Below are 11,893 nucleotides of genomic sequence, written 5' to 3'. Positions count from 1 at the left end.
TTTAGAATTTGTTGTAGAAGTCGTCAATTTAGAGCATCAGAATCTGAAAAACTGGAAATTTAGAAGCTGAAGAGCCTTTATAGAGCAAAGAGGTGGATAGTATCTGGAAAGAAGTTGCCTTTCCAAGGATCTCCACCATGCGTGTTTGTCTCCTGCCTTCTCGTCATGCTCCTGAAGCAAAGGCAATAGCCTGTTTTTCAGAGGCTGTTGTGACATGACAGATTCTTGGAAAGATTAGTTAGTAAAAATAAGCTTTTAATTTTCCTTTTCAGGTTATATTTTTAAAGACTAGTGCTTCTGAAACTAGTTCCTGTACCTTGTGTAAATTACACTGCAGTTGCTGTTCAAGGTTGCAATTTACAGGGCCAAGCCCAGGATGCAGCTGTGCAGCTGCATCAACCTAGAGCTGTTCTTGGTTTTGCATGTACGTGACAGCAGACATCAGGTGGAACAGGAGGCGAGTTTAGGAAATATACTGCTGCCTTAGCTAGGGACAAATCAGTCTGGTTTTGAGAGTCTTTGGGGAGAGAAAAGTGTTGTCAATATGTATGAAAAACACCTGGACTTGGACCTGTAAGCAGTATTATGTGCATAATAGTTAGGGTGTTGTTATTTTCTAATTGCTACAAATATCATAAAGAGGAATGCTGAAGTATAGAGGTATACAGGAGGTATAGAAACAGGTAGGAAGAAGACATCGACATCCTGTCCCAGAAAATTAATTTTGTTCTTATTCTTGGGACCATAAAATTCAGTGCTGAGGATTGTTGGATGTACAGTGGCCTGAGTAAACCACATGGGCATGACCTCCTGGAAGAGATCCTAATACACACTGTCCCAATTACAGCTGTCCGTGGCATGTAAATGCACTATTGGATATCAAGATTTTCTGGTTCCTATTCTTGCTCTGGACTAAGATCGTTGCCTATTGGCCAGAACATTGAGCAGCTAGGCTAGCCTAGCTTAGGTTATTTATATTTATTCTCAATTGTTACAAATGGAAAGAGGGAAGCTGTTTTTTTTTTCTAGGAGTATGTGGTTTGTGCAGTTTCTGTATTATTGCTTTGGTGTTGAAAGGATATGCTGGTTGCCTGCCATTTATGATAAAGGTCATAGTGGCTAATAATAGCTGTGAAGAATGTTTACCTGAAGAAATGGAACCAGAACCCAGGATCATTTGACTACCGTTTGAGGCTATAGAACTGTCTGTAACAAAGGTGGCTGATTTGCTCTACCACTGGCAAAGAAAGGTGTGACAAGACTGGAATGGACAAAACTTGAATATCAGATCAAATAGTGAACAGTCAATAGGTTTGGACTTTTTTTTTTTAAATTTAATTTTTTCCAAACATGAAAAATAAAAATGTAATAGGATACATAAAAGCATAATTGGACAAGCTTTAGTGGTTTCAAACTAAAAGACAGTAGATTTAGATTGAACATAAGGAACAAATCTTTTACTGTGAGAGTGGTAAAGCACTGGCACAGGCTGTCCAGAGAGAGGGTGGATTCCTTGTCCCTGGAAACATTTAAGGTCAGGTTTAGCAACCTAATCTGGTTGAAGACATCCCTCATTGCAGGGAGGTTGGACTACAGGAGCTTTAAAGGTCCCTTACAACCCAAAGCATTCTATAATGGCAGACCCCTTAACATCCCATAAATAGTTTAAAGATTCTGAAATCCAAAAACTGATTTGTGGAAACTGTTGGACAGCTTGAGATATGTGTTCTTTATCTGCTTTTTCCAGAATCAAAGTGTGATCCTAAAATATACATATAACCAACTGGTTTTGAATTTGTCAAAAACCACTTCCTTACTCCCAGACAGAGCAAGAATTGTCATTTTATCCTTCTCTATTTTCTTTAACAAGAGTGGATATGCAGCTGCTCTATTCAAATGCTTGCTTTTTTCTCCCCTACAATCACCTCCTTCATTCTCCCTCATCCCCCTTTTCTCTTAATTTTCTTTTCACTTTTTGTTCTTTATACTTCCTTCTTTGCATTGGCAATTTCCACTGTAAATCTCAGATTGCCTCTTGCATTTTGTTTTCATTTTTAAACTATTGCTTCCTATATCATCCCTTAATAGATCCTTCTTTGTTTCTTCCCTCCATTTCTCTGATGTTCACTGCATTCTGCCTCACTCTGTCATCTCTTACCTGCACCTGGCAGTGAGTGGCTACATTTGAGCCAAGAGAACTCTCCTGGGAGCAGGCTCTGTTTGGCCAGTGCAGAGTGAGGGAAAGTGGCTGCTCTTCCTGGAGCTTTGCCAGAGCTCAGCTCCCAGACACTGGCTGGTGGTAGCAGCCATTTTAAGTGAATTAAGTAAAACTGTGCATTTGAAGGCAAGTACAGAACTTAATGAAAATCACCAAATATTAGGCTTAAAATTGAGCCCTAAAATTGGCTATTGGATTTACTGCAAAATATCAACTTTTAAAAATATGAAATGGTTTGATAACAAATGTATACAGATTTAAGCTTAATAAAGAAGTTGACAAGCGAGTACTGAAAGAATGACATGGAGGTAGATAAAATATGTATGTATAGATGACTACTTCAGTGAGGCCTGGAAAAAAGGACAAATACATAAGGAGCTGTACCTTAATATGGTTCTTCTCAACTTGCAGTATTAAAACTGTGGAAATTATTAGCTGTTTACAACAAAGCTAAATAACTTGGCAATATAGGAGTATTCTATTTTGGCAAACCTAAATATTAACTGCTATGATAGCAATGTGTAAAATTGAATTACAAGGTCAGGCATTTTTCATCTACTTGGTTCCATTTTTTAAAAGATATATAGCCCTCAGTTAGTCTAAAATGAAATGAATCTAAGTCAAAAAAGGTGTTTCTACAATAAAACTTTTTTTTTTTCAATACCGTAACACTTCATTTTAACCTTCAAGCTAGTTGGAATAGTCACTTTCTGTCAAAAAGACTAGCATGGTTTGTTAGTCACAGGAGGCTTAAAGAGGCTTAAATTGCTTCATAATGAATTGCTTAAAATAAAAATACACCTTATACAATGTTAATTGAATTAGCTTGGCTTATTTTGGGCCTTTCTTACATTTGTTTCTTTGGAACTGGCCCAGGTCAAGTAATTCATATACCAGATTGAATTAAGCTCTTGTGTTCTGATTCAGCTGTCGTTACTATCTTTTAACTTTCAGTTATGAAGGAGTTGGTTGCTAGGAAAAAAAAAAATTCTTCTAGTAGCTAGTTGATCAAAAACTGTCTTTAAATCTTGATTTTCTTTGTTCTGGAGTGCTTTTCCTTATCCTAATAATTGATCTATCAAGTGAAACTGTCTCCTAGGAAGAACTGACAGAAACAGTGTGGTCCCTTGCATGGGAATCCTCAAATCATCTGAAAAGCAATAGCCCACAAGTAAATAGGGACATGAAGGAGGGACATAGAATGCCTAGAGCCAGCCCTGTGAGAGGTGGGATAGTTTATAAAATTAAGTATTTTCTGTTGCTGTAAGAAAACAGTTTTGCTGCCTTTAATGATTCAGAGTAGCACAAACAGGTTAGAGCAAGTGTTGAGAAACTCTTAATTACACAGTTGATTTAGGGCAGGCAGACCAGACAGTCCAACATAAACAGAGTGCAGAAAGCAGAGACATAAGTGTTAGAACAACTCACTTTCAACTGCCCTAATTTATCTTTCTCAGCTTTAGTCATCTCTCTTTCATGCGCAAAGCTATGCATATTTCATCCTTGGAAAATCAGCCTGCACTTTTATTAAACACTGTTATTTTCACACTTCTGATTTCAATGATGTATTTCCTTATGAGCATTACTATTTGGTCTGAATAGTTAGTATTACGAATTACCCAGAATAAATATGCAGAATAACTCATGGACTAGTGCGAAACAGAACACCAAGTGTCAGTGAATGAAATTCTGAAAATTTTACCCGACCTACATTAATGATCACTATATTAATATCTTATGAGAGGAACTCCTGTCAGGCTGTGTATTGATGTGGAGGCTGGAGATATGTAAATGGTGGGTAGTGAAAGGGAGGGAGGTGAAGTGTAACGCCACCATGTACAGAATAGATGGAATGTTAAACAGTAACATTCACACCTTGATTTTCTTCTGAGCAGCTTATTTTTTTGTGGAATTTTCAGTGTAGTAACAACTCAGTAATAAAAAGTTGTAACTTTTTCTTGAAAACTAGAAACTATTCACATACTACAACTTTTCACCTATGCACTGATTTTGATTTCTTTTTAAATTTTCATACTTGACCTATTTCTGTTGGAGTTCCAGAATATATTTAGAAATTATATTATGACATGTGATTATTTAATATATTCTTCAGCTAAGCAACGTGGCACGATTTCCTTTGTAATAGCCGTAAACTTCATAGCTGGTATGAGCTTATAATTAATTTCTTATGCTAGGAGTTTGTAAGGGAAGTGTGGAACTATTTCTTTGTCTAGCAGTTGTTCTTTATAGGTGGCCATTTGATCTGGGCTTCTAAATCAAACTATTTAAAGCTCATATTTAGTTAGTCACTTTCAGCTCAGTCTGACAGATATTTCCTCAGAGCTGATGATTCAGATTGCAGCAGTTTTCCCTGGGAAGAGGGAGTGTGCCCATATTTTTTTTCCCTTTCGAGCTCTCTTCCTTTCAGGAAGCAGCAGTGAAATGCTGTCTATCGGTAAGACTTCAAACCCCATGATTCCGTGGGAGAGCATGCGCTGAAAGCTTCCAGTTGTCAAAGTGCTCTTGCCAGACTGGTCGACTATTTATCATATACCAAACCTGAAAGAAGAAAATAAATATACTGTCCTTTTGTTGATCTTTAAATACAGAAAATCCAAAGGTAACTGTTCCTTAAACATTTCTGTGTTGGCTGCGTGGGTTTCTGCATGCAAATGGATCTGGTATTGCTATGGGGATATAGATTTCCTGTACTGGATTGTAAATTTGTACAAATACTTACAGTACTGCATCCTAGTCCCACATTAGACATTGGCTGGCCCGTCTTTCAAAGTCATTTATTAACCAGTATTCTTTCATTTGGACTGGCTTCATTCATTAAAGGAAGGTCTTGACCTTGACAAGAGGGTTGAATGGTACAGTGATTTTTGCCTTTAAGAAGCAATATGGAAGGGAATATGAATCATAGTCCTTAGGATAAAGTTCAAAACCAGCTAGCTAAGTCAAGGTACATATTTGAAGCAACTGCTGTACTAGTCACTATAGATAACCTGGTGAATAACTAATTTAAATATAACTTTATTGACGACAGAATTTTAACATTTTTTCTTTCTAAATGTTTTTTTTTCTAAATGCCATGTTTTTCTTTCTAAATGTATTTTTATACTGATAGGCCAGACCCAGGGGAGAGGGATACACATAATCCTTTTCTCCCTCTGATGTGGAGTCATCAGTAGTTTTATGTAGCCTTAGGAGTAATACTGATGTGGGTAGAAGTGAAGCTAATGGAAAGTTACACAGACAGAGCTTGGTCTATTGTGGTTTACTGCAGTATTGCTTTAAAATGCCTTGCAAGGTTTTCTGCACTCCCAGCAGCAGCAGCAGCAGCGCTGCCTGGAACAGATGCAATGGTGTACCCCGTCCTTAGGAGCTTAATGTTGTCTCACAGCATGGTCTGCTCAGGAAGCCTTGCTGCTCACTTTACATATTGAACTGGTAAATCAAGGGGAACATAAGCAGTAACTTACTAGATACCAGAAACCTTTCCTGGAATTCATTTTAACTAAAATGTGTGTGCATGCCTCAGAAGATATTTAAAGGAAAGAACAAAAAATATAAGATACACCTGGACCATTTGATGTCAGAAAGGACAGTGTTGACAGTTTCACACTTTGCCACCTTTCTTAAACAGTTAATCGATTTGGCTTTACATTGTTACATTACAAAAACAATCCTAAAAAAATGCAGTCTTAGGCATGTAAATGTCATATGATTAACTCAATAGCAATGCAGTTAGGTATTCAGCGATGGCCATCTTTGGCACAGTTACTCCATGAAAGTAAGTGATTTGGGGCTCATTTAAAATACTGTTGAGATTAAGAATGATCTCCTCAATAGACTAAAAGCCTGCAAAATGTGGAGGTTTCTGTTGTGATTTCATACAATTGCTGTTCATTTATGTCTGTATTGTATTAGTACTACTAGGTCTCAAAATCATTATAAAATTATGTGATCTGCCCTTTTACATATGGAGCACATTTTCTAGCATATATAAGCCTCAACCATTCCACATACATTTCCTTTCTGAAGTTTGAACTTATGTATTGATTTAGCAAATAATTTGCATCACTAGTCTTTGTCTTGTGCATAGAAAGATGATTTTTAACATGCAGCATGTCTGTATTGTAAATATTTCGATTTTCCCTGGTTTTATATTTCATTTGAAAGCATTAGAAAGATCATAGTCTAATAATAGCTCCCCGGTCTGCTGATTTTGACCTTACGGTTTTCTAATGGAGAAATCACCGATGATTTCATATGTATGCGTATAAATAGAGCGGGTATGTATATAAATAGAGCGAGTAGATAGCTATACCTTCAAGTAAAGGACTGCTTTGATGTAAAACAGCGTTTTACGCGGAGAGATCGTAAGGTCACCGAAGGCAAATCCAACACCCATCGGTGGCTTTGTACGCGAAGTGTCTCCGCCCCCCGGCCCCCCTTCCCGGCTGTGCCATCGCCTCGGCTGCCCGGAGCCGGCGCGGGCTGGGCGCAGGGACGGGCAGGAAGCGATTGTGCAGCGAGGAGCCGCTCCCGTATCAGCGAGCGTCCCTGTGCGCTTTCGCTCTGATAAACCTCAATCACTGCAAGCTTGCTTGTTAATTAAGGAAAATCGGTACCCGGCTCCTTTAAAGGTCCCCTAATAGAAAAGGGGGTGGAGAAGAGCGAAGACTGGTGTCTTTTTAACCTTGCTGAAGGACGCAGCAGTATTTATTGACGTATGCAAATAACCAGGGGGAGGAGGTGGAGGAGGAGGGTGCTTGGAAAAACAGGAACCAGAATCAGTTTCTCATTGCAGGGTGAGAGCTCTGAGTTCCGGTGTAAGAGAAAAGAGACGTGGCGAAATTGCTGTATATCTCTGCCCTATAAGCACATCTCTCATTTAGACTGAAGGGAAACAAGGCATCAAAAAGGGTGAAGCATCTTAAAAAATATTTTAAGGGCAATCTAGCACGATCAAAGGTTACATATTCCTAAATGGGGGAGGGGGAAGATTACGGGTTTGCCTTGCAATATGCTGTAGCATAGTACTAGCAATAGGACGAGATTTTTGGCTGGCAAATGATTAAAACAGACTGACTTGTGGTATGAATGACAATGCTAATAATCTGTCTTTGTGGTTTTTTCCCCTACTGTTTCAGCTGCGCAAACCATGCAGGATGATTTACTGATGGACAAAAGCAAAGCCCAGCCCCAGCAGCAGCGGCAGCAGCAGCAGCAGCAAGATCCAAACTCAGCAGAAGCCCCCTCTACACCCATCTCGTCGGAGACACCCAAACCAGAAGACAGCAGTTCAGTGACTAGTATCGGCACATCAGCTCCTTCCCAAAATAGCAAGGAGAAGATGCAGATGGAGTCTCCCATTTTGCCTGGCTTGAGCTTTCACCAGCCTCAACAAGAACCTGCAGCCGGCACCTCCTTGTCTCCCTCGTTTGGCAGCACCTGGTCTACAGGGACCACAAACACGGTGGATGATAGCTTTTTCCAAGGGATTACTCCAGTCAATGGGACAATGCTTTTCCAGAATTTTCCACACCATGTCAACCCTGTATTTGGTGGCACTTTCTCACCTCAGATTGGCCTAGCTCAGACTCAACACCACCAACATCAGCAGCAGCAGCAGCAAGCTCAGCAGCAGCAGCAGCAGCGGAGGTCACCTGTGAGTCCTAATCAGGCACCTTTCGCCCAGAGAAATGCTGCTTACAGCCATCAGCCCATCATGACCAGCAAACCGTCTTCCTCCTCTGCCTCTTCTTCTTCCTCCTCCAGCTGGAATAACCATCAAAACGCGGCTTGGAGTACACCTTCCAACCCTTGGGGTGGGCTGCAGGCTGGTAGGGACCCTCGAAGGGCAGTTGGAGTGGGGGTTGGCGTGGGAGTGGGAGTTGGTGTGCCCTCCCCCCTCAATCCCATTTCACCCCTTAAAAAACCCTTCTCCAGCAATGTCATTGCCCCTCCGAAGTTCCCACGGGCTGCACCCTTAACCCCCAAATCCTGGATGGAAGACAACGCGTTCAGGACGGACAATGGCAACAATCTGTTGCCTTTTCAGGTAAATGACTACACGCACCTTCTGCATGATGACAGCTATCACAAATTTCTATTTTTTGCAGGGCTGTGTTTCGTGTTACTGTTCTGTATGAGTGGCATCTCCATAACTCATGTTTTCATCAAATAGTCACCTTACGTTAAAGAAGTGGGGTTGAACCTAAGGAGTGCATATACAAAGATTTCCAATTTTAGCTTAAGGTTCAAAGTCGTGTTTTTCTTGTAACTTATTATTAAATGTGGTGTATGGGATTTTTTGTTGTTGATTTTTGCTCTTTTTTTTAGCATCTGAAAGGTAGTAGCCTTCATGAAAAACAGGTTCGGCAGACTACGTTCCCTTGGTGCCATGTTAGATTTTTTTTTTTCCTGTTCTCCCATATGTGAGAAAGCTGAGATGTTGGAATTGCTGGTTCAGTTTTCTAACTGGGCTGTTAATTTTAACCAAAGATGCTTCTTGACCTGAAATTCAGTTAATTATTTTATCACCATTGCAATAACTAATTGTCCTTATGCTGTGGTGGGATTTAACAGGGAGTCTGTTCACATAAGGCATCCATATGAAAAGCTGTGTACATCTAATACATACACCCTGCTGTTATATTCACAGTGGACGTTTTGAATACATCTCGAAGCAGCGTGGGTGTGTATGGAAAGAGTGGCGTAGCTGTCCTTTCCAGTAAGGAAATGCCTAATACAATTGACATGATTTAGAAATGGCAGGAAAGTATTGTATAAAATAAACCATTTTATGCTGTTCAGAATATTTGCAGAGAAAAGAGACAATAGGACACGACCTTCAGAGCCATATTGCAATGGAGTCTATTTACTAGCTACATAGCTTTGAAATATTTAAAGCTGCAGTGCCCTTCACTGTTTTTTTTAAATCTATGACGACAAAGCAGATCAATTGCAGCTGAAACTGGGCCAAATGGAAGATTTGCAATTTTAATGCAGAATGAAAGCTGTCATGGTGTGAAATCCATTTTAAGTTGAAAAAAAGCAGAGCTTGCACTTGCAGTCATATCTGTACTAGGTGAAGTGAATCTCAGACCTTTTATAGGTTAGATGTTTTGGTGTCAGACAAAACTCTGCTTTGAAATACAGTTAAATCATTCATATATGCTTGCTCTTTAGGTAGTTGTTTTCTCAAGAAAGTATGACCTCTCAAACATCTTTAACTTACCAGTTTGGTAAGAACACCATTTAGATTGACACTTAGTTTTAGAAACACAGTAAAAAAAGAAATCAAACAAATGCATCCCCACCCCCATTATTTTAGGAGACTGTTGAAGTAAAATATATGCACTTTCCAGTCCTAGTCAAAGAGGACAGGTCTTATACTCAGCCCTGAAATTTCATTTTGCTGCTTCATTCTGTTTAAAGGGAGAGTTGCAATTTTTTTATTGGCTGCCCTAAATGAAGGTGGAGTGCCTTCTGGTGAGCTGCTGGTTAATGTCTCTGAAGCACTGAAGACTGGAGGAAGATTACACTTTAGACACAATACGCCTGCTGTAAATACTATGTTGCACAGAGCACAGCACCACAAAAGCTAATAACTTCCAGTAATTTATTAGGAGTGGGAAATGTGTTTCAATTTACAAGTATTCTGAATTGTCTACATGTAAGACATTACAAATCTTGGTATATTTGAATTAGTAGTGAAAACAACAGTAGATGGTCTTATTTCTGTGGTTTGGTTAGTGAGATACATCTTTAATGAATACAGAACTTAATTATTGTGGCTGTAAATTGTCACAAATTAAACTGGCAGATATTTACTCATCACAAGGAAAAAATAGCTAACTGCTTTTAAAGAAAAGTTCTTTTGATTTTGAAATTAAGGTTTCAAAAAACCTATAGTATTAGCCAATATATAAATTGGAAACTTGTTTTCTTCTTTGTGAATTTAACCTGGTATTTTCATGCTCAACTGAAAGCAAATGCGTAGGCTATTCTCAGCACCAGCTGGTATACCAGTCTGATTTCAGAGACTCAGAACACTTGTAATTTTTTTTCCTATTAGGCTCCTTTTTTTTTTTTTCAATACAAGCTGTTGAATTTTGCTTATTAAAAATTGTAATCTGGGTTACTCTTGATTGCTGCTGTACTTAATGAAATGCCAAAGACATCTTGAAACCTTACTATTGGTAGGAGGCAACTGTTTAGTTGCACTGATAAAAATGAAATTCAAATTAGTCTAAGAGTTTAATATTTGCTGCCAAGGTACTGGTTGTCTTTTTTTCTTCTTCCCCCCACCCCTAAATTGGGCAATATGTTGACACAGTAAATTCTGCTTGTCAGCACTATAAAGTAGTTCTGGCAGGTTTATCCGTTTACATCTGCCACCCTCCATAACTGTGTGGTCTTGAGCAACTTTAGATATACCTTCCAGTAAACTTCCTAGCTTATGCACATTAGCAAGTTCTTTGTGTTAACCTGTTATTTTATGTTAGGATTATTAGGCTTTCTAGGAAAGAAGAAAACTATTAATATCTTCACTGTTTGAAATAACATCAGGGAGAGCCGTTTTGTAGTTCAGGTCTTTGCAGTGATCACAGGTTTTGATCAGAAAAGATCTGTAACTGAGATTAGTGTTCTGAGTCTATAATATTTGAAGACAGTTGATACTCAGTTAGTGATAGATCTTGTTCTAGGAAAAAATGTTCAATTTGAAAATATTTCTCTTAAAACATGTTTATAAAGCAATATGCTAAATATTTTCATCCCTTAATTTGAGTAATACCTTAGTGCATCTTGTATGTCAAAACCAATTGGTGTCTGTCCCAAGGAGTTGTGCTGCAGAACATACCAGAAGCTTTAAAATACCACTTGGTAGGAGCTCTGCTGGAGTTTACCTTGTGATTGGTGTGGAAAAGCCACTAAAAATGCTTTGAGAGAGACTACATTCATACACTTACTGGAAAAAATCAATTGCAATGTATATTAAAAAAAATGTAGCTACAAAGCTGATAGTTGAAAGGAAAAAGAGAAGTGATCAGTCTGGAATGAAATGTAATGTAGCAAGTAAGAGCTGGAGACGAGATCATGGGAACAGGTGTGGAACTAGGCCAGAGAGGAAATACAAAAACATGGCCAGTTTGTTCTTCTGAATTTTTTTTGGCTTCTGAGTGGTTCAGGTGCAGGGTCTCTGACTGCCGTGTGGCAAGCAGTCGTGTTGTGCTGTTATATTAGGTGATCCTCAGCTCTGGCGTTTGAGGCTGCCATTAACTGATTGTCCCTGGGACGCCGTTCTCCCGGCAGTGGCTCAGGTCCATTTTCCAGCAGAGTGGTGGGGCTTGTACAGAACTGTTGTCATCTCCTGCTTCTGAGCTTCTCTTTCCCTTCACTTGTCTCAGGTAAATGGTGTATTTCTTTTGGCTTTTGGCCATGTGAAGATATTGGGACACAGCTTGTGGGGTTAGGAGGATTGATACTGCCTGAAATAGACCCTTGGAGGCAAGAAGAAATTCTTTGCAGGGAAGATAGAGAGGAAGTAAATGTTTGCAGACCAGTATTCTAATTAAGTGTGTCTACCTTGTGGATTTTTAATTATAGCAACACTGTAACAATTTTCCAGAAACTATGCTGAGTTTTGCGGTTTTCCAAGTA

At 39.1% G+C, this 11,893-nt stretch overlaps 1 protein-coding gene across 8 annotated transcripts in view; it reads left to right on the top strand.

Moving 5' to 3' along the window:
• CPEB3 (cytoplasmic polyadenylation element binding protein 3) overlaps positions 1-11,893 on the top strand; it is an 81,127-nt gene that overhangs the window by 657 nt on the left and 68,577 nt on the right. For 7 of the 8 annotated variants that reach the window (XM_053983279.1, XM_053983275.1, XM_053983274.1 and 4 more), the window contains exon 2: positions 7,378-8,288. In XM_053983279.1, coding sequence (XP_053839254.1) covers positions 7,389-8,288 — 900 coding nt within the window. In that variant the 5' untranslated portion in view covers positions 7,378-7,388. Of the gene's footprint in view, positions 1-7,058; positions 7,151-7,377; positions 8,289-11,893 lie in introns of those variants that run through there. The other variant, XM_053983278.1, reaches the window with a different exon arrangement.

Source organism: Vidua macroura, chromosome 8, assembly GCF_024509145.1.
Source record: "Vidua macroura isolate BioBank_ID:100142 chromosome 8, ASM2450914v1, whole genome shotgun sequence".
Lineage (NCBI taxonomy): Eukaryota > Metazoa > Chordata > Aves > Passeriformes > Viduidae > Vidua > Vidua macroura.
The sequence above is the reverse complement of the archived record's forward strand: the minus strand, read 5'-3'. Positions and strand labels throughout refer to the sequence as shown.